General features: G+C 39.6%; 1 protein-coding gene across 9 annotated transcripts in view; it reads right to left on the reverse strand.

The window, feature by feature from the left end:
• The window catches only part of PTPN5 (protein tyrosine phosphatase non-receptor type 5), an 84430-nt gene that overhangs the window by 52847 nt on the left and 7313 nt on the right, over positions 1 to 24270 (reverse strand). For 4 of the 9 annotated variants that reach the window (XM_051621860.1, XM_051621861.1, XM_051621862.1 and 1 more), the window contains exons 1-2: positions 7688 to 10725; positions 7435 to 7544 (exon numbers count right to left, since the gene is read on the reverse strand). In XM_051621860.1, coding sequence (XP_051477820.1) covers positions 7435 to 7444 — 10 coding nt within the window. In that variant the 5' untranslated portion in view covers positions 7445 to 7544; positions 7688 to 10725. Of the gene's footprint in view, positions 1 to 7434; positions 7545 to 7687; positions 10726 to 24270 lie in introns of those variants that run through there. The other 5 variants (XM_051621858.1, XM_051621857.1, XM_051621859.1 and 2 more) reach the window with 2 other exon arrangements.

The following is a 24270-nucleotide window of genomic DNA, read 5'->3' on the forward strand; positions in this document are numbered from 1 at the left end:
ACCTCAAATTCTTAGGGATGGTATTCCCTCCCACTCTCCTCTTTATGCTATCCTTACTGAAATACTTCTCTCACTGAGGTTTCCGGCATTTTTCCATGGTGACAGCAGGTCTAACAAAAGCACAAAATTGCACTGTGCAAACTAGTAAGGCAAAGGTCTAGAAAGCATGATTTCCAAAAGCAGTAGAGGTTTGAGATACACTGATGATAGACATTAAGACTTCCAAAGGCTGGTTTGCTTCAGCTAAAAACACAGTTTCTAAGACTGTTACAGATACACATCAGCAAGGTTCTGTTCTCAAAAATGACTAGCATTTTTACCAGGCTAATTTTCAGCTTATTTCAACATGTAGTTTTGTGATTAGTTTGTCCATTATCAATCAGTCCCAATTGAAAACACTGCATGCACCCTTTTGGATCCCTCATTTCTGAATGAGTTTGGTTTTTTTTGACCTCTGGTTTATGTCTGGTTTATGACATTAAGCCAGGTCCTCACTCTCATTAGGTAACATGAAAGATGTAAGTTAAGCTAGGCAATGGACTAGAAGCAACAAGCAGAGAAAAGGAACAATAAAAATACATGACAAAAATGACACAGGAAGGTGAGAGTATTAAAATAATGGAAATGAGACTATCTGATGGGAGAAGAGACAAAATAAGGAAAATAAACACAAGGCCATAGAAGAAAAGCCCACAGGAGGAGTGTGAAAGCTTGGCAGAAGGACTCCATGGAGACTAAAAACAGCATCTGGCAGTAAGTCAAATCAAACAAAGCAGCATATGCAAAAAGTGGCAGTAGACTGAAAACTTCCTTCCTCTTGGGGATTAAGTAACTGCAGAGTTGGGGTAGAGAGTCTTCTTTCCCTCTCCTCTGGAATACTTTGCTCTAAACTCTGAAGCTGGAAAAAAATCCAGCTAACCTTTTCTGTGATTGTCATTTTCCAGTTGCCATTGTGAGCTCTTCATGAAAATTTTCAAAGGCCAAGCTGCAGAATTATAGAATCATGGAATTGTCAGAGTTGGAAGGAACCTCTAGAGATCATCTAGTCCAACTCTCCTGCTACAGCAGGATGCGCTAGAGCACATTACTCAGGACTGCATCCAGGCAGGTTTTGAGTATCTCCAGCAAAGGGGACTCCACAACCTCCCTGGGCAGCCTGTTCCAGTGCTCCGTCACCCCCACCACAAAGAAGTTTTTCCTTGTATTTAAATGGAACTTCTATGTTCCAGCTTCTGCCCATTGAAGAAATGAGACATCAATTTTGATTTGCTTTTCTACTGGGAAACATGATGATGGGTATTTCCTCCTCAAACAATTGTGGGCATCACAAGGCCAAATTTTCAAAAGGTCTATGGAAACGTTCAAAATCCAGCCAGACAGGCCCCTAGTTCTGCTGACACACTTTAATAATTTTTTAAAAGATGGGCCTAAGTTCCATTTTCAAAAACACCTTAAAAACATGAAGTCCATTTCACACCAAAAGACAATCCTGCACAGTTACTTTTGAAACTGAGACTGGCACATTATTGAACTGCTGCCTACCACATGCTTCTGCTTCCCTTGTTTGTTTGAAAATACAGCACACAAATGTGTGTCTATTTGTAACTCTCAATTAAAAAAACACAGGTGCAATTGTGAGAACATCAAATACTGCAAACCGGGCAGCCTGAGGACAGCCCAACATTTCAGGAATGAAAATGCAATGATGTTTATGACATTTGCACCTGCACAAAACCTGAGAATAATCTCAGTTCTGTCAACTCTCACAGGGGTGGAACATGGCCTTTCAGGCAGACATGCCAAGCCAAGAACATTCCACCATGACCAATCTGTTTTTTGTCATGGTGCATATGCACAGGCTGCTACACCTAACTGCACAGCTACGTCTACAGCAGGAACAAATTACAGCTGCGATTCTTCCCACTATACAACCATCCAGAGCAGGGTTGTAACTGGAGCTTGCTGTTGCACTCCTCAAGTCCATACCACATTTCTTTCCTTCAGCAGAAACCAGGAAAAAAGATGGAATGATGATGCTACCCAGATCTCACTCTAACACAGATAAAGTACGTGGTCCAATTTATATTCTGTGACAGCTCCTATTGTTGAAAATCAAGCTTAAAGGTAGAAGCTACACACAGAAAGATAAGAGCACAAGGGGATGACTGTCCTAATATGAACAGTGAAAGGAGTGACAGACAGTCCTGAATAACCCTTGGAGAAGAGTGGCAACCCAGATGCTATTTTGTTGCCTGCGTAGCAGAGGAGACACAGTAGAATACGCTTTTTACCTTGAACTTAGGATTTCAGTCTTCCTAGGGACTGCCAGAAACTGTAAAAATCAAACTCTGTGATCCACCTTTGAAATACAGCTGCCTACTTCTGCTACCACTACTGTTTATCTAGGAAAGAAAGAGGCAGGGTGAAACGTACCTGGAAGAAAACAGACTTACATCCTTGTGGTTAGAACACTTTGCTGTGGAACTCCAAATCACAAGCTGGAGTTTTGCACCAAAACACTGTGCTAGATCAGCCTATGTATATATTTCACTTGGGCTGCTTCATTGCAGATGATAATACACACCACAACACACCACTCCATATCACTACAATCTGCTGTCTGTAGAAACCTGCATGCTCTAATCCAGTTGATGTGGCCTGCTAGGCCTTTTAAAGTTCAAGATAAATCTTTGTAGCAGTTCAGAATTTGAAAATGCATTCTCCACCAATATCAAACTATCAGCATTGCCAGAGACTGGCCAGCTTCACAGTGTTCTAGTTAGAGTGACATGATGAATGTCAGTCTCTCCATGACGCCCCAGAAAGTCCTAGCGACACAGAGACCCAGGAATGTATCAGCTAATGGATTCTATTGTGTTTTCATGCAGAATGCCTGAAAAGTGACCAAAGGATTCCAACTTCCACTGGAACTTCAGCACAAGACAATCAGTTTCCTTAAATGCTTCAAAATCCTAGTCTGAATAACAGAGTATTATCTTTAGTATTAAGAAAAAGCCACTCTTGATATTGTGACTATTGTGCTGAGTTAATGGAGCTGGCAGAGGAATAAGAATACATCAGGGGATAGCCTCAACAGGTTCAAGTCTCCGCAAATTTCAAATGCCAATTTACCAGAGTTATACTCCTAACTTGGTATGAGTCAAGAAAGTAATTTTGTGTACAGGATAGAAGGAGAAGAAAGAGCATCAAGTCAACTCACTTGCCATCTGTCCAGCTTGAGAAAGGATCAAGTACAGGAAGAACTTTTAAAAAGCCTAAGAACTTGTCCAGCCCTTCATAAAGGTATGACACACAAAAAACAACCTTCCAAACATTACTTTCTAAGTCATCGCTTTCCTTTAAGATGTTGACAAAGACAACATTTTCCATCAGTATTTACCCATGTTACCCATCTAGCATATAACCCATGGTAAAAAACACGTTACCCAAATATTTCATACATTGGTAAATGCTAAACATTCCAACCATGGTGACATTTCTTTTGATTCTCCTCCTTTCTGCAATTGACATTTTACTACTTGTAGAGAATGTGCTGTGAATGTCACTTCTTCATGATTTGTAATGGAATAGGAAGAAAAACAACCTCAAAAGAAAATGGGTGGGATTTTTCATGCCAAAGGCAGAGCGTCTTTTTTCATGGCTCTATTTGCATTCCACATGCAAGCATATGGTTAGCCAAACTCTGCTCATGTTACTATACAAACATTTAATAAGCACAAATCTCTTTCTGAATCAAGCATTTGTTAGAAATGCTGACTGTTGTTTATAAATAACACAGTGAAATCATGGAACATCCATGTAATGAAAGCTCAATGCGAAATGAGCAGTCTTGCAACCTGTATTTTTCAAACCATTAAGAAAAAAATCTCTTCTTCCTTCCACTATGTTCCCAAAAAAGTGTTCTTTCCACTGAGAGAATATTGCTGTATTTCATTTCTCAAACAGAAGCAGTATAAACCACACAGAGCCAGACTAAGGCTTCCTTATTCACTTCTTCACTCTTTAAGAAATCTCCCTGAAGTCATCACAATTATTTGTGGCAACATCATCAAATCAAACAGGGATTACAATTTGATCCGTAAGAAACAACATTTACTACTTCATGCATTGCAGATAGCCAATACCTTTCTTAAAGTTACTTGAAGGCAAACTGTATAATCCTAAAAGAAACTGTACTAAAGAAATGAGAACCACAGAACTAAAAACAGCGCATGGTAATTTACTAAATAGATACTTGTCAAAAATAATTGACTGATTGTTAATTTAACTCTACTAAAATCAGGGTCTGTGTAGATGCAAACCTTGGCACTGCAAACTGCTTCTTTTTCATTTCTCTCTGATTCTTAGATGCTGTTCAGAGATGGCCTGAGATTTTAATCAGTTTAACCTTCTGTAGTGTTCCGTGTACACACTGCAGAGAAAAGGTGCATTAATAAAGATTTAACTGAATGACTTCAACGTCAAACTGTCAACCCAGGTGCACACTGCCTCAAAAATAGCACGCTAACTTCCCCATCCCCACAGACTCATGTGACCTATTTAATCTGTATCTGGTTTTCCATCTGCACCACAGCAGCTCACGGCTGTATCACACAGCTACAGCAAAACTTTTCAAGCCTCCAAGAACACCAAATCTAACATGACTCAGTTCTGTAAAATAAACAGCCTTCTGCTTATTTAAAATGATCATTTTCCCATCTAGTCCATAATTTTATGGTTTCACCATTCCTTTTCATTGGCTGGTACAAACACTTCCTAACAGTTTCCCCAGGCAATTTATCTTAACCAAGCAATGCATTAGAACTTACTCATAAGCTCACATGCCCTGCAATTACAACAATAATTGTTTTTAATATGTGTTTTACTTAGGCTCAGCTTAGGCACTAAGACTCTGGAAACCTTTGGCAACATTCTACATAGCATCTTCTGCAATACTTAAATTTATGAATGTGCTTGTGGCAGCTGAAGAGAACTACATATGGGTTTTTAGCCAAATTTGAAACAAGGACCAGTCAGAAGTTCTATGGCAATGCCTGGACAGTGACTTTTACTTAAAAAATTGGTTTGAGCATCTTGTGTCAACTTTAAAGACAAGGATTTGCATTTCATAAACCATCTCCTGAGCCTTCACTCAAATTAGTATAATTGATACTTTCTAATGGTCTTTGCCTTACGTACCAAAACCAGTCTGCTCAGCCACCACAGACTGAGGCCTTTTTTCAGGGTACTTTTTCAGCAAGAACACTTGCCAGAGGCAGCCTATACAGACTTCCTTCCATAGTACTTTACCAATGATTCCACGCTGACACTATAATGTTAACATGAAGGCAAGCCCATGACCTTCAACTCACATTCAGCTGCAATGCTTCATAACAAGGTTTTTTTTGTTGGAACTATTCCACTTTGATGACACATGATAAATTATTGTCAATCTTTCTTTCTTCCCTCCCACGTCAGGTTTTCCCAGGTTAAGCTTTTCTGCAAGGCAAAACTACCCACACCCTTACTCTGCAATAAAAACAAAACTGTTAAAAAACTTCCCTATGTATTGCCCACATATATAAAGAGTAAGCCAGTATCACAGCTTAAGATCTATTTGACGAGCAACCTGGAGCTATGTGCATGAATACATGATGTTTTGGTCAAGCAGAATTCAACAGAGATGAGGAGAAGCAAATAAAGAGGGGAACACTTCTCTTAGGGCAGTGTCAAAGTCCAGGAGAAAACACATGGGGAAGAAATAAAGTCCCATATAAACCAGGAGAAAAAAAAAAAAAGGGGCAAAAAAAAAAGTATTGCTCTACAAGAACAATTCACACATTTCCCCCCAAAGCAGCCATATTGGCAGACAGGAAATAGGACGTGAAATGTGAAAGAAATCTGAATATATTCAGTATCCATAAGAATTACATACTACATTTATAGCAAACAGATTTTTAAATTTTTTTTTAACTACCCAATTAAAAAAAGGATGTATCTCTCATTTCTATGTTGGTGGATGGATCAAATTCACTCATGGTTTAACTCCATGCCTCTAGCTATATTTTACTACAAATTTCAGTGAAGGAATAAATTTTATACACTCTGCAAAGTGATTTCTGAATTCATTATTTTGTATAACAAGCAGAATTGCATTTACATCTTGTTTTGAAATTAATATAGTCTACGACTGTAAAGACCATGTAACATAAAATATCATGGTTTCACTTAATGATTAACTTTCAAGAGTAAGTGCTCTGAGGCAAAAAGTGCATGTTTGCCACTTACTGCATGTTTGTACATGCCCTAATGTAACAGGGCTTCCAAATATTTGGCACACCTACACACCACCTCAATATAAAAGTAACTAATACTGATGTTTTATGGCTTAGGTTTAACACTAGCCTCAAAGGATTTGTACAAGACTGTATAATACAAAGGCTGTAAAGAACAGTAGCATGACTGAGCTTATAGAAAGGAAAGCATATCCTTTCTGCCATCAAATGAGTGGCAAGCACTGACTATCAAATAGCCAAAGCTGACCACTTATACCTAATCTTTCAAGAGAATGTCAACACCCAGGAGAAATACCTGTAGATTATCTGAAGTTTCTTATGAATCCTATATAAGTTAGAAAAGGTCATGATTCATGAAGGGCTTTTCAGAAACATACAACATGTGCAATGAACCCATTCACTTCATAGCTTGTTTGCATACAGAACATGATTTTGCCCTCCACTATTGCTCACTAATAAAGGCTTTCAGCATCCTCTTTCCCTAAGCTGGGCCTCCTTCACAACGTGGAGCTGATTCCAAAGGCAAACCCTGCTGAACTGGCTTCTGTACTATAAAAACCACAGACTGCGACAGTCTGCAAGTCATCTCTACCTGCAAGATGGTATGAAAGGCCGGTCCGCTTATAGTGTTAAGGCATATTTAGGGTGCAACCAGGAGGTAAATAGATCAGCTAACCAATAAACAGAAAAAAAGGTTCATGTACAGTAGATGCATGACTGGAAGTCCAAAGTCCAGTAGCTCTAAGAGCCTTCATCGTGCAGATAGGAAACACTTTCAGGTAAGAATATGCTTAGACTCAAGTCCAGAATGACTTGAAAACACCTACTTACATGATGGTTAAACAAAACTGATTTACTTACTGCTTACCACAAATAAATAAACTGCATGTTTGAGACAGCTATGGACTGGATTTAGAATGACTTCCTAAGGAACTTTTAGGAGACAAAGGCTCAATCCTTTAGGCTTCCTTAGAAATCCTAGATAAATTAAACTTCATAAAAATCAAGCAGGTAAAGAAGGTAAAATGGACTCTTTGCATGACGTAAGAAGCACAGCTAGATCAAAATATATATTCCACTACAAAAAGACCTAGAAGAAGATAAGTATGGTGTATCTCATTTTCTTTCTCTTACTTACCATCTGACATGCACTCAGTCCTCCCAGTCACATTGTACCTCAGTTTCAATGTCTGCTCCACGACAGATATCTTCTGGGATTATTATTTATGTCCTTTATGCACCAGAATCCTAAAAAATAAGTGAAAAATCTAAGTTTCACACTATCAGATGCTGAAGAATAATTCAGGGCATTTACACATTTTTGTCCTGAAAATAAAATCTAAAAGACCATGATGTGACGTTCAGCAAAAAGGAAGTATCAAGCCACTTACCTTTGGGGTGAAGCATGGAAAGGAGATGAAGCATATTCCTGTATTGCTATTGATCCACTTGCTTTTGCTTATTGTCTGCATACAAGAACTGGGATCTACCTAAGGCCTTCCAGGTATCCAAAGGGTATGGACCATAAAGTCTTTCAGTATTTAAGAAAAAAAGGGGTGATCCATAAGCTAAGTTTCCTTAGAAGCCATCTGCTGCATATGAAAAAAGACTTCATCTGAAATAATAATGGTTGATTTCATTAAAATCTCAGAGTGCTTAAAGGTCTGTGAGCCCAGGATAGAAACCCTTACTAGTCACTTGTGAATGACTGCTGAATGTGTCATACCCACCACACAGGGGGGCTAACTGAATATATAATTTGTAAAGATAGTCCATTATTCTATGATCATAGCATTAGAGGCTGTGTGTTCAATACACCACTCAAAGCATAGGAAAACATGGGTAAAGAGGGTCACGCAGACATGTTGAAAGAAACTCACCTCTAACAAACTTCAAGGACTTTTTCCTTCTTTACGAATTCTACTAAGGGAAGGGCCAGAGACGTATCCTTTGTCCAGATTATAAAGTGCTCTGCCCCCATGAAGATGATTTGTCATCTTTTAAAGGCCAGTTTGTTCAGTCTCACCCAAAGCCCACAGAAACCAACAGAACACTTTTTACTGATGCCAACACACTTCGCATCACAAACCCAATCAAGAAGTCTCCTGAAGAACAAGAGTGTAAAGGGCTAAATTCTTAAAGTGCCCTCTCCTACAGAAGTCCTGATGAAATCACAGAGTTAATTTCACTGTAAATTGATCTTTCCAGTTTTGAACAGGCTAATTAATCAAAGACCACCTAAATATCCACACTTCAACTGACACTGGGACATGAGATGACCAGTGCATGAGTGCATACAGATAAGCACATCTGCATGTTAAAGGAAAACTTATTTAAAAGCAAATCACATTCTAAGACATCAGGATACTACAAGACAGTATCCAGGTAAAACCAAGTCAGCAGAGCCATGTGTGAGGCACTCCTCAAAAAAATCACCTCAACTAATATAGCACATCTTAGCATTAAGCAATTCTTTGTTACCCAGTCAAGGGAGGAAACTTGCTATATAGGCCTGGATACACACTGTGTCTTTCACCTATAATACAAACATAATATGGAGGAACTACATAGGGCCAAGAATAAGAAATGCTGTGTACACAGCATGTGTAAAAACATAATTCGAAAGTTATTCTTAAACCAGAAAATTGGGCATAAAGCATACAGACAGCCACTTCGAAACATCTCTCCTTCCCTTGCAGGAAAAGTTGATAACCAATTATTTTCAGCTAGATTCTTCTATGAAGTTTGTTTTCTGTTGCATTTTCTTAAGTCAAAGGTCAAACGTAGAGAAGATGTCTTGCAGGCAAGTCTTAAGGGGAGTTAACCTTTTACAGAGCAGGTGCCATAAAAAACAGCCAACAAGCACTATTAAGACTGTATGGATACTTCCCAGTCCACCATCAGCACCCCCATTGCTCCTCGGAAACTTCCGTATATGACATTGTTGCCAGCTCTGTGCAACAGCTCCCAAGAAAAAGGCTTCACAATGCACTCATTCCACTCCAGCAGCATGTCCATGAGGTGCAGAACCAAGAAATAACTGGATTTCATAAGTGACTGCCACTGGAAAAAAGGAATTAATTCCTCTTGACTCACTATGAAAGATTAAATTATATCCTCAAACTATATCAAGTGTTCTAATCAAAGATGCTCTTCCTCTGCATACAGCTCTCCTTATGCTACCTTGTCTTGAGACAAAGGGCTCCAGTATCTGAACAGGTTGCCCCAATATACAAAGTTATTAGTTCTGTTAAGTGGAAATGTAATTGACTCTGCATGCTATCAGTTCAATGCAAACAGAAGACAAGATTGTGGAAATTCAAGCAAGTGCTTTTACAAAAGCAGGTTAAGAAGCTGTACATATAGTTACCGAGGTTCAGCTGACACAAGGTAACTTGACCACACATTACTTGGCTTTTAAGCTGTTTGCAATGACAGTTGCCCCAAATACTGTTCTTTGACCTTCCTTAGTTCTTGCAGTCCAGCACAGTACTCCAATGCTGATCTACAAGTATTTTCTTTACACACACTGCTGTGCAAGGAACTTGCTATGCAAGGTATCATGACAAGCTGTAGACACAAGGCTTGTATCTCTAGGTCCTTGTAGCTTCCAGAAAGTTACCCCTTCTTAAGCTACGTGCAACTGTTGTAGCCTGCCTTCAGCAGAGGTGCCTTGCCAGACTCCACACTTAATCCCTTTCTCTGTACTGCCTCTACATCCAAAGCATTCCTCCTATGCTTTCTCTCCGTCTCCCCAACATGTAACTAAAGGAAAAGTGTAGTTTTAAACCACTGAAAGAAATAAGCCCATCTATTGCTTAATATGCCCCCTCTTTCTATCTCTCCAACAGCATGTGAACAATCAGAAGACACCACTAAAGCAAAGACAGTAAGAAATCCTGTCTCTGAAAATGCATACAGCCTTACTCTCAATTACTTTACATCTTGCAGCTATTATCAATGCAAAACTGATGTGAAAACAATATTCAGATTTGGTAGCATTTTACACCAACTTTACACTAATTTAGAAGAAATATGCTGTCAAGTGCCCATTGTTATGAGGAAAACATTGAAGGCAGAGTAGTTTCACAGAAAGCCAGTTAACTTAAACAATAAAGGCAATACAACCGCATGACCTTGCTTTTAAAACTCTTCTGTGTCCTTCATTATACTGGCAGGAGCAGCTAAAACTAGTCACAGGAGCACTTACTCATGTGCATAAGTGCCAGGAAAATCAGGCTCTGAGTTAAGAGAAGATTTCAGCACTTCATTTTGCTCTGTATGAAACCTCTAGAGAATGTGTCACAGAGGAGTGGTAAGCAATTGCAAAACTACTTCGTGGAAGCAAGAGTGACTTTATCTTGTGCTCTGTATGAACAAAACCCCATGTTTTTAAGCTACCAGGTTAATTTTTGCTGAAAACACTGGTATAGTCTGCCCAGATACAAGCAAAAATCACGCACACAATTATCTGTATATATACCCTGACAGTGACAGAGCAGCAAAGCAGGCTAATGTACAGAAGCATCATCACAGAACAGTAACACAAACCCAAAGGGTGGAACACAAAATGATAAAATGGCTTATTGCTATTGTTCACTTTTTCCATGTTCTGGGAAAGACGTAGAACCTATTCAAAAAAACACAACACTCAGATAATCTGCAGAGATGTTGTGTTGTAATATGTTCCCTCACTCCAACTACAATCCCAAATCAGACAAGTATTTTCCTGAAAAGGGACTTACACAGAGCCACACACTTTTCTTTTTGTCCTTATATTCCCTTTTCTCCATCATAAGGATGGATAAACCTGAAGACAGGGCCAAATCTCCTGGAGCAGAGGAAGAGAAATGTTTTTAAAATAAAGTGTCTGAAGACTTCAGCCTTTCTCTACCTGTACTCTCGAAGTCTGCTTTCTGAAACACCGTATGCTTATGAGATAAAGCCAGTGAAAACCACAATAAACTTGGAAAAATTTTAGCTCTGGGAACAATCGAAGTCTGTCCACTGAACAATTGATCATCTGGTTGTCAGACCACAGAGCTGTAAGTTGGCAGCCATGAATTCTGTCTTTGGTTTCTAGCGTCTCCATTTTTTTTAAGATTCAGCTCTAGAGACTGTCTCCCATTCTGTACTTGCAGGGCTTTTAGCTCAGTGGGTCCTTAATATTTCTTGGGGAATCTAAGTGAGATTACCATCCAAACAATCAACACTTAAGGTTAACTTCATGTTGCATTTAAGGTGATTTATCCTTATAGTGCTGCAGAAAGAGGGGGGGGGTGTTTCATCCTGTTCATTCTCCTCTGTTGCATCATATCCATCTATCTTACTTACATGCAGCAACAAGACTACATCTTCAGCTTGCAGAATTGATGGAAAACAAATTAATTTTTGGGGGGGTAGATTAGTCATCATTGGAGGAGTGAAAGGGGGACCATCTTCAGTGGAAGCTCACTACTACAATAAATGCAAAGTTGAATTGCACTCTCCTAAAAGGGCTTTACAGAACTTTTCTGGATATTCAGCTCAGTAGTATCTGCATGTATATTTTAAATCCATGGCTAAGCAAGCATCAACTGAAATTCAACTCCTTTGTTACAGCATACTATTTTCAGTGAAAACCTCACATCAATTTTATCAAAGAGAGAGATCAAACCTCAATCGCAGCAGATAAATACAAAACTTTCCAAGAACATTCCCACTGGAAAAAAAACAACACAACAAACAAAAAACACAAAAGGGTTTTTCCAGCCATTAAAAACAAAGGTAGGCTCAGATAATTCACATGATATGCACAGCTATCCTAGTGAATGTTTATAGCAATTACTTAAAATTCTCATGTCGCTTGCAATAGATATATCAGCTGGTAGTTTTAAAAACTTGATCACATACTAAAAACTATGACCAATATTGTTTTCTGTGCATAGAGATAAACATCCTGCTCAAGGATCTGAACTCCTATTTAAAAACAAAACCAAACATTAAGAATAAAAAGCACTCAGTATGGTTCTGAGGCACATATGTGGCTGCATTGCATATTCCCTGCCTACACTGACAGTGTGGGAGCTCTGTTAGTCATCTAATGCGCATATTTGCTTGGCATAATGCCTTTACTTTCTCATGCAAGCAAGAAAGATGATCACTGCTTTACTGTATTCTTACATCTTCATTCCATGTTCATCAGTCAGTATGATCAGGCCTTCCCAATTCAAGCTGTTAGGAGACAGACCAGTTCAAAATGAAGCCCGAGGACTGAAAAGTTGTAAAGCACATCTGTAAAGACTTTCAGATTCATGCTGCTTAGACACATCCTTTGGTGGGATCCAACAAAATGTTATTTTAATAATAAGGACCTTCTCTTGAATAGAAGACTAATTTAGTTTTGCTTTCAACCCCAGCAAAGATTGGGGGACTTTACAGTCTTCAAGTGTATTGTAGGTTCTGAGTTGCCTTGCTTTAACTATCCTTCTCTGCCTCCATTCTACAGGAAGCTGAACCAAATTTTGTTTTCAAGCAAGGCTGTCATATGATCTCCTTGCCTAAACTACAGCAGGATCATACAGATCCTCATCCTTCTGACACGGCAATTTCATTTAAACCCTACAAAACACATACAAGGAAGGTGTGCCTTTCTAATGTAAAGCTGATGATAAAATCTGAAGAGGAAGGGAAGGAGGCAAAATTTCCAGGTGCCTTAATGTTGTCAAATCCTGAAGGCATGACAGGTCATTTTCCCTCCCAATGGCCTGGATGCTTCAAATTAGTTACATGTTTCTTATTACAACCCGCTTTGTACATAATTATCAAAACACTGATTAAATTGCCTTCTGACACACAAGGGAAGAACTGCAATGAGGGGAGGTAGCTCACACTGTTCCTTAGATATCTAGGTGCTGAACCCACTGAACATCAACTACTGTATTTATGTCAAGGAGAAGTTTCACACAGCCCTGTTCCACTGTGGAAACTGGCAAGGCCAGCCTTCAAGAGCAGTCTGGGACTGTCTTGCAAGACCTCTTCTAACCCCTACCTTATTTTAAGTGCTTTGAGCAATACGGGCTGTCAGGTGTCTGCTGTTTGTGCCCCAGATGTGTACAAGTGTGGATTCCTGAGGTGTGCAGTGTACCAGTGTCATGTCTGCTGTCTGCACTCAGTGTGTTACTATCTAGCTGAAGGGAATACCTTTTGATAAGCAGGAACAGATAAGATCTGGTCTGATCTAGTGGAGCTCTGTCTTTAAATTCTATCATGGTAATGCAGAAGAAATATGTAGGAAGCATCACAATAATCAGCCATCTCAAGTTAATTAGCAATTAATTTAGTGAGCTGCTAAAGTCTAGCAAAGATGAATCCTGAGAGATTCTGGTCACAGTTATCCTGATGTAAATCACAATTAACTCCTAGAGAGAACATCAATCTCCATGACAGTTACTTCAGATTTACACCCAGCTACTCTGAATTTGTGCACTTGTTTTCACAGCCGTGTGGGAGATCTGTCTCAACACAAATCAGCTCTGCTCTCCTGCAGATTCTGCAAGGTACACGGAGTTACTTTTCTGCAAAAATCCAATCTCCGTGAAACAGGGAAATTAAATTCTCTGCTCTGATGAAACCTAAGCCTCCCACATAAATGACAAAAGCCCTGCTACAGAGCCAGCCACTACAAGTAGTCACAATATCCTCCTCAGCTCCAAGTCTTTGGGCAGTAATGGTAATTCCCTCTCACTGGATTTGACAAAGCACAACAGCAAACATCAAAACTGCTGCATTCTTCTGCCTAGGACTCTTATGAGTATTAACTATACTAGACTCACAGAGTGCACAGTTTTGAGTCCAGTTCACAACTCTACCAAAATCCATTTAAATCTTTCAGGGTAATCTTTCTAAGAGGGCAAAGAGGGGGTAAACACCTTCTGGCCATTAGCACTGCCCAATGCATAAAATACACTGCAACTGTGTAAAATAAATATGGTATGAAAAAGGAGCTTCTCTACTACACAGCCCTCTGCTCTTCAACCAGCTCTACTCAGCCCTGCATCCACATCTCTACACAGCTACCAGTTCTCCCTTCCTCTACTCAGCAAGCGAATCACTGGATTAAAATGATGTAATACCCCTTCCCACCCACAGGAATCTCAATCCAAGCAGTGCAGAACTGCTCATGCCATTTTAAGTTGATTCAGGTAAGGAAATATTTTCATGCTGCTGGGTAAGCCAGAGTACAGGTCATAAATAACAAAGAGTAGAAACGGACCACAGGCAACATACAAATGCAAATGGCGTCATTCCGGATTCAACAAATGTCCAGAGTTTGTCAAATGGTTTGTGGGAACATTAGTACTTTAAGCCACCCCTACCAGACAATTTAAGTTCACATTAAGAACTTGCATCAAACCCATACACGTGGGAATTTTTTTAAGCAAACTACGAATCTCCCCATATGAGCCTAACTTTTAAAGAGTTTGACACATTCCTAACACATATTCCACTGATTATTATGTTCACACTGCAGATCCTAACCGCCTCACCTACTTTTATCCTTTGCAGGAACTGGTTATCTAAAGAAGCCCAGAATCAGCTTGCTGTTCCTTTGTTTCAAGCCTTAAGGAGCTGATAGTTGATAACATGATCCAGCAATGCATTCATAAGGATGCTCCAGAGCTGTATTTCATTTTGGAATATATTTTTCTACTCTCGTGTGCAATATTGCTTTGAAGACTGTCTTGCCATTACAGTGCATTCATGATCTTTCAGCACTGAGTCTTCATCAAAACAGCCTGATCAGCTAATGAGCAAGCATCATACTAGCAAAGCATATGGCATGAGTAAAGGTAGCCAAAATTTTCATGGTTCCCAGATTTGTAGAGTTCAAACAGCGCAAGTCAAGTACATCCATAAGTTGTTCAACCCACAGTAGAATACGCAAAATAACACATAATAAGCTTTTGAGTTCAATACTATCCTAAAATATATTAGGAAATATTAGTTCTCACTTAAGTATTTAAAGGAAGTGGCTGGAAAGTACTTGGCAACCAACAACTTGAAAACAAAACAGTAACTTTTAGGGTGGCACACTTTGAAAGGGCGCATATAATAGCAAAATAAGTGCTGTTCTTTAGGAGATTAAATTTTAGCTAAGCAATGCTATGCAAAAGAAATTTTTTTACATAGGCCAGTTAGGTTCTTGTAACTAGACATCTCCAAAATTATTTAACTTTTATGAACTTGTCAACAAAGTTGCATCACAGTCTAGTAGGATGAGCATTTTAAGAATAGCTATTCCAGAGTGAGTATTTCCATACATTGTTTAGCAAGTCATTGAACAGTGATGTCATATGGATAACCTCTAAGTAGTACAGTATGTTGTAGCATCTCACAAATAAAAACAATTCAATGTTTTTCTGAGATGAAGCAAAAGTCTCCAGATGTACCAAGAACTAAGTAAATCCCAAAGCATTGTATAATGCTTACCTCAACATCCATAAAATTACTGTGCAGAAATAAAGCAAGAATTACACATAAATCTCTAGTGTCTGAGCTTCAACAACAGGTAAGATAAGAATTCAACTGTTTACTGAGGGCTGGGCATGAATATCCTGCTAATTTCTGGAAGATTAACTGGACACAAAGCAGTCTGTCTTTGTACCTTTTCTCAGGATCTCCCCAGCTGACTCATCCTCCTGCCTAAACTACAGTGTGAAAATAAAACAAAGTAAAACAGAATCTCTTATATTATCAGAATCAAAATTGCTTTGTACAGTAGCAAGAGAGAGACTAAAACCAGAATTGAATGCCAATTTGCAAACTGCCATTAAATTTCCAGAAACCTAATCCACAAAGGAGCATGCTGCACCCTAGAGAGTCCTTTATGAATAGTGTCACAATTGCAAAAGGCTAGTTAAGGTTATGTCAGCATTTACATTATAAAATCCCACATTATATGCTAGCAAAACAATCGTGAAACTTACTGAAACATGATATAGTGTTCCAGTTCAGGAATACAGGCACTGGGAGGAAGGTGGGGAGAAAGTGTTATTCATTTAAACATTTCCTGGTTTAAGTTGAAAATGCTAAAAAAAAATTGTCCTTGACTCTAATCTCTGTTGGACATACAGGTGGTTAGCACTGTTCCCCAAAGAATAAGGGCCTGCTGGTACTCATTAATATCAATGTGCATTAAAGCACATGGCTGTTTCTGGGGCCTGGGTCACAGTCCATCTGTACTTGCTTTATTATTCTTGGTCCAGAGATCTTAATCCTGCTTCCATCACAGGACTGATGATCCCTACAGTCCAGGGTTAGAAAGATAAGCACTATAAACTCCAACATGATGAAATATCCAGTATATATAAAAGCTTTATGCACAGGATATACTCTGCATTAGATGGAGCATTACGCTCACCTTGGTGTTTATATGTCATATATTTCACAGTATCTTGGAATGTTTCTTTCATTAGAAAGTATATAGTATCAAATTTGGAGCTCCTGCAGCTTCCAACCCCATCAGCTGGAGCCAAGTACATGCTTCGACTTCTAATTCTTGGAAATGGATTGCAGTAGTGAGGAGGGAAGCACTGAACTATTAAGAGGGGATGAAGCAGACCGAGGGACTTCACGACCATCCAAGTCTGCAGTAAATGGTCCCAGTACTAACGTAAGGTTAAAAGCAAGGATGGTAAGATCAAAATAAAGCCAGTAAGTGGTTTCAGTACAAAACAGAGGCCCACCTGCTGACTGCTTCCATCCTTCATTGACCTGACATCTAGGCACTGATGACCTAAGTGTCTTGTGATACTCCACTCTGTATCCTTCAATATTTCAGTCACCTTCACAGAAGTGCACATGTCCAAGAACTGCCTTTCAAGTGCCTCAGACCTTGGCTGCAACCAAGTCTGTCCTACTTGTGAACCACAGCCAACTGCCAGCAGGGCATGAGAGGATCCCCCTTTTATGCTGCCCCAGGCATTGTGGCAGTGTGTCCAGGTGACAGCAAAATGGTTATCAGGGCCATGCCACTGCCACTTGTGCTTGGGCTTTGCCAGCTCAGCAATGATTACTACACCTTCAAAGCACCAACCCAGGGAAAAACAATATGTTACTTCTAGAGTCCTTGCTGTAGCTTAAAGGGTGTAGTGGCAGTCTGTTATGACTTCTCTTAAGAGGAAGCTGAGTATAGCAACTCAGGTCCTAGGTCAGGACTCAGGAGCTCCCCACCTCATCTGATACAAGACTTCCCTCATTAAGACAGTATTGTCATATTTTTTACTTGTGTTAGGAATTTGGACACTACAAGCTACAAAAGGGTCATACATATCTGTATATGAAATATGACTAACATTAATGTACCCAGGTTTGAAAAACTTACTCATTCACAATGTTAAGACCTTTTAAGTCAACAATCAAGACACTCATCCTCACTAGCAGTTGCTGATTAGAAATCAGAGTAACTCAGAACCTTGCTTTTCAGACAGTGTCATCTCCCCAGCATAAACCATGGTTTTCTTGCATAGTTTCTCCATTTCTACAAATAGGTTGTTTATTAGCGTGGTAAGGCAATCTTATGAAGAATTTGATCAGAGAGCAGGCAATGCTATAGTAAAAGTTCCACCATGGTACCAAGTGGCATCTTCTGTCCCTTTGATAGTGGGTACCACACATAAGTGAAGGGAGCAGATCTGGTTATCCCAAAAGGATTAATGCAGCACCTCAAACCATCAGTGTATCCCTACTGTATCCATTTAGCCTATTGCTGACACTGCCTTAAAAATTAATGAATTATCTAGAGAGCAGATATAATGCTCAAAGCAAACGAAGCTGATGCCAATACTGTTTTCCTCTCCCTAGACACCACTTCAAATCAAAACAGAACAGCAGCTTTTGTCTCCCAGCAGAATATCAGAAACCTTTCAGACAGAAAAAGTACCTATGCTTGTGTGGACAGGCCTTGAAATTTCACAACCTGCAAGCCATCACCATGTCCTATGATCTTGTTCCCTCTGTCATCTGGGGGATTTCTGCCACCAAGTTCAACATAAAGAGAAATTAAGCTCCACTTTGGGGTAACTTCTGAAGTTATCTTGGTACAAACTTTGTGAATATGCCCAAACTTGCTTAGAAATAATGGCCAGCATACAACTAAAAGGAATGTTTAGTTTCTCCAGTTCTAGCACTGACTTGATTTCTTGCTTTTCTTTCTCTGTGCAGCAGTTAACACAACCACAGATATGATATGGCATATACACAGAAACACAGGTCAGCAAAGTCATTTATGTAAAGTGCCTTCTTTAAGGAACCACCTCATGTAAAGGGGAACATCAGCAGACAAGGCTCTGCTTCTGCATCATACTTTTCAAGTGTGAATGCCTGGTGGATGCAGAGGGGTTTAGGGACAATCACTCCCTTACCCTTTTCAGCCCCTGCTGTTCATGTCATTACTGCACACAAAAGACGCGGAAGAGAAACAGTTCTTTTGTCTTTCAATCCCTTTGCTTCCCCCAAACCACTCCCCACATCAGCTTTTGCTACTGAGAAATAGCCTTCCAGAAAATGGTTTAGAAAACCTCAAATAAAATGGGTTAAGCATTCAGAATTTTTATCTACCAACAGCTCCAAAATGACATGATCGCAGCAGAGAAACTTTAAAATCTACACTGATCTGAGACCAGTTCATGAGCCACCAGAAAAAAAACTGCTTCCCTAGGACAAAAGGCCAATGTCATGTAAATCACTGACTAGCAAGCAAGGCTTTATCTAGCCTGACACGTTAGCAAGATCTCAGATCTCTGCTTATCTTTAGCTCTGGTAATTTATGAATCATCAGCTCCTAAAATCATGTAGCAACTGACGATAAAGTTTACAATCACAAGCAAGCAGATGCTATGCTTAAGTTCAACATTTTAGGAAATGGCCTAGAAATGGCTACATGAATTTTCCAGGACCAATACTGGTTTCAAGCTGATATTTCCAAATACTCGTTGTGTTCTCAGAATCTGAGAGCATGTGTCCATAGCAATCAGTTGCAAAGGAGGAACAAAAACTGCAAGTAAATTATTCTTTTACATATCCTCTAGTGGTGGCCAACAGTTAGTTTCAGATCATTATAAAGTCCCTTACAAACAGGGATGCTGTAGCTTCTGGGGAAAGGCTGCTTCTTTCATACTCTGGCAACATCAAACAGAAGCTGCTAATCTGAGAGGATGCAGTGGACTAAGAGGGCAGCGTGTACTTCCTTGGTTTGAAGCCTTTGTGGCAGGTTATTCAGCTCTCTGTGAGAGAAAGAGGAAGAAATACACAGCTAGAGGAGATGACACTTGAGCTGGAGAGTTGACAGACACAGGTGGAAGTGGGGCCATCCAAAGGGACCTTGACAGGCTTGAGAGGTGGGCCCATGCAAACCTCATGAAGGTCAACAAGCCCAAGAGCAAGGTGAGTGCACCTGGGTCTGGGCAATCCCAAGCACAAATACAGGCTGAGCAGAGAATGGACCGAGAACAGCAGGTCAAGGGAGGCAATTCTCCCCCTCTGCTCTCATGAGACCCCACCTGGAGTACCGTGTCCAGTTTTGGGGCTCCCAACATAAGAAGGACATGAAGATGTGGGAGCAAGTCCAGAGGAGGGCCATGAAGATGATCAGAGGGCTGGAGCACCTCTCCTGTGAAGACAGGCTGAGAGAGTTAGGCTTGTTCAGCCTGGAGAAAGCTCAAGGAGATCTTAAAGCAGCCTTCCAATACCTGAAGAGGGCTCCAGGAAAGCTGTGGAGGACTTTTTAAAAAAGGGCATGTAGTGATAGAACAAAGGGGAATATTTTCAAAGTGGAAGAGGGTAGATTTAGAATAAACATTAGGAAGAAATTATTGCCTGTGAGGGTGGGGAGATACTGGTACAGGTTGCCCAGGGAATTCGTGGCTGCCTCCTCCCTGAAAGTGTTTAAGGCCAGGTTGGATGGGGCTTTGAGCAACCTGGTCTAGTGGAAGGTATCCCCGCCCATGCAGGGGTATGGAAATAGATGATCTTTAAGGTCTCATCCAACTGAAGCCAGTCTATGATTCTGTGACAGCCATGCACAGAGTGCAGCAGAGATTGGTATCAGCTGAAAAAATGAAAGAAGTTTGTAGTCACAAACAGGAAACTCCATATCCAAACTGGAATAAATATCCTGCTTCAAGGACAGTAAATGAGCTTAGAGATCTGCTCTCAATTTCTACTTCTGTTCAGTATCAACAACCATGGGAGTAAGTGGGATGCCTTAACAAGGCAAATTCCCAAATGATAGCAGACACTATTGCGGGTAGCTTGGGAGTGCCTTTTCTTCTCAGAGTAATCAACAATATCATAGTCACAGCTTTACAAATCCCAGGCCATCAGATAAATGCCACTAGGCTATGACAGAACACAGCAAAGCCAGAGACAGCATAAGCAGAACCTGACTTTTAAGCAAGCTTGCCAAACAGAAAAGGATCTTTCCCTAAATCCTAGGTATATAGGTAATGGTCTACCCTATCCAAACACAGGAATCAGCACCATGCCTGAATCAGCATCTTACCACTAGCACAATTTTTTGGGTTAATAGAAAAACACCTTTATGTAATATCAAAGTCATGCCCAGAACTAACACGAAGCAACAATTCTCTATTTAGTCTAATGCAAACTAATATAATGTAATCTGATCCACTCAAGGATAACAAACTGAGAACCCATGTTCTGAGCTGCACAGAACACTGCAGATAAAACATATTGTTGCTTAATTGCTGGTTCTCTTACTATCTAGCATCACTACAAAACTTGAGAGTAGTGATTTGCGGTTTCTGATCTGCTGCCCACTGGCAACAGAGTACTTCGGCAAATGTTCAAAGCGTATTCAGTAGCAAGATCTACAATGTTTCCAATCAGGAGCTGATGGATTAGGGTGCCAGAAAGCACATGGGAAATTCAAAGGGACAAAGTGTTGGGTTTTTTCCTAAAATATTCAGGACATAAACTGTTGTACATGACGCTTAAAGCTCAAAAGACAAAAGCCAAGAAAAGATGGCAGTGTGTACCTCAGGGGAAAAAATACATAATTAAGAAACAAGAGGTTATACAATGTATATAGCACGGATAATGTTACACACGCTTGCAGTAATTTACAACAAAGAGCAGAGCATTTAAGGATCTGAAAACATGGTTTAAGACAATAAACAATGGGCTAAAATACACACAGCATTTTGGCATTCAACTCCTTACACATGTTAGTGCAAGTCAGATATCATGCAAGTATGAAAGAAGCCCCACTCTAATTTAAAAAAAAATGTTAACTATTTTAATTACGTGGCCATTCTAAACGGGCTCTGAAGTACTGAAGCAATCACCAGCAGAATAAAATAGCTATTAAATGCTTTTTAGTCACAGGATTTGTTACAATAATTCACGAAGCTCCCAGCAGTTTCATAACACAGCAGTCACACTGGCAGTTTCAGAGAAATTATCATGTCTGTGCCAATGTTCCCTCTTACGAATGTTTGCAGACTCTGATTTCCATGTTTAGAAGAGGTCTGAAACAAGCCAACTACTTCAATTATTCCACTTCTCTTGCTTGCTGTTCTCAAACTTAAGGAACAAATGCTTTGGTCAGTGTAATGGAATGGTGGCAGTGATCTGTACTGGCAAGGGAGGCTCAGCTCCTCAAGGAGACAGCTACAGCCAAACCCCAGGCTGGTAATGTGTGCTACTACTGAGTTTGAAAACAAGGGAACAGAAGCTGCTGCAGTACCAAATGGAAGATATTCTGGAAAATAAAAAAATCTAGCCATACTGAGTAAGTCAAGGTACAGGAAGGAAAAGTCTGCAGAACCATCAGAAAAAAGTGTACTGCCTGATGAATAAAATGGACTCCCTTTCCCAGAATCTCTGGATAACGCCAGAAAAAGTATTAAGCATTTTTTATTTACCTGTATTAAAAACAAACAAAAAAAACCTCCCAAAAAACAAATGGGCAAGTGTAATTCAGTGAACTGTTAGTTAACTCAAAAGTTGTATCCCATATCCAAGGGAATGCTTCAAATAACATCTCTGGCAAAACAAATACTCTTTTTCAGAGGCTGAATCAAGATGCCTAGCTTGCTTCTAAGTGTCCTGACCTAAACAGTATGACCTAAATCTTGCAAGAGTGGAGAAAAATGAAACCTCAAGCTCCTAACTATTCTGTCTGCCATTAGCAGAACTGTAATAGTGTGAAGTCAATATTTTAATGGAGTATATGCCTGTGTTTTAAATAGCCCAAATTTTGGCCAAATGCAGGACACCACTATGAGATGCAAAATTTTATTACTGATTGAGAAATGCATGGAATGCATCCAGGGAGATTCAGATGCCTGCCTTTTGAGTAGGCAGCTACTCAATAGTGGAACTGTAAGAATAGGTCTCTAGAGTGGCTGTGTTGAAAAGCTTCTGGTGTTTTTGTGTTGTCACCACAGCCACACATGACAACTGTCAACCTATATAACCCATGGACTGAGTGTGACAACCCTATTTTTGAAGACCAGCTGGGATCAGTGAGCAGGTTCAATGGACTATTCTGCTCCCCCATACATTTTTCAACCAAAGAAGAAACCTCTCAACTCCCCTCCCTGTCCCCTTAACATTCACTTTCAACTGTCATTCTACACATGTGAAGTAAAGCTGTGGTCCTGGCAAGCTGGTGGGAGGCAGGAATGGGGCTACAAAAATCAACCCTCGTTTAAGACTGAAATTAGTTAAGTATCTGCCTGCCAAAAACAAACAAACAAAAAGAGTTAGTTACTGTCGGTTTATCCTACCTCAGCCTTTTGAATCCAGATTTCCAAAAAGATCCAAAGCTTGTTATACTCCAATGAAGACTTTCCCTGATCTCACATCCATGAAGTATTCACCTCCACCTAAAAAAAAGCCTCCAATGCTACTGGTTGCTAAAAATCTCCTGCCATTGAAGCAGCAGGGAGAGGAAGAAGGTAGTAACTGGAATGACCTGCTTTTACAGACTGCAAGTCATATATTATGAAAATAGCTATTATTTATAGTATCTGACAGATACAGTTCAGAATGAATACCCTCACAGTGCAAAATTCTGAGCTTTTTTCAGTAGTTTTGGTTATTCAATGACATCTGAAAAAGCTCTCCACATCTTTACAAAATGCCAGCATTTTTATTTCTTAACAAACTCTAAGATACCATTAGAAGCTCATGATATCACTGGTGTTACAAACAGAACATGTTCTCCCACTGAAGTAGCAACTACCTGCAGGGAAAAATGAAATGTTTGTTTCTAAGGGTAGAAATCACAAGGATTGCTACTTTCTGGGGTGTGTAATTATGGAAAAATTGAGATACAACCTCATTTTGAAAGTGACGTCTACACTCAACCAAATTAATTCATCATCTGAATTCATCTAAGCCTCCCCTGCTAAGAGGTGAAATCAGTAGAGGATTAAACTATACATTAAATGGTAACATAAGTAGTATTCTGTACTTTCAGTAATGAAAGAAGGTATGTACAAACAACATTAATAAATACAAATGATCCTGTGAGCTTTGATAGTGTCTTTAAGGATTTGAGATTTTCAAGTTTCTGCTTCTAAGTCAGAGACAACATAGGTAAGTTATGAAAAAAAACTTACATGAAAGGAAGTATGAAATTCTATCTCCTTGATAAAAATATTCTTTTCTAAAAGATTTTCAATTAAAATTTAAGTTCAGTCACACCATTAGAATATATTTTAAACTTACTGGCCAACACCGAATTTGTTGTAACACTTCTTTGGACTCTCATTTGCAATGATTCCATGGACTGATATAGTCCCACAGTGCAAATACCCTGTTGACAAACACTTATGAGCTTGACATGAAAAAAAAAAGAGTTAAAACTTGTGTACTACAAAGAAAATCTAAAATACTTGCTGATTTTTACTCAAATTCCAACAAATAGCTTACTACTTTTTTTTCTTTTGAAAGGACAATTTCC

The sequence above is a fragment of the Apus apus genome, chromosome 5 (assembly GCF_020740795.1).
Source record: "Apus apus isolate bApuApu2 chromosome 5, bApuApu2.pri.cur, whole genome shotgun sequence".
NCBI classification, from domain to species: domain Eukaryota; kingdom Metazoa; phylum Chordata; class Aves; order Apodiformes; family Apodidae; genus Apus; species Apus apus.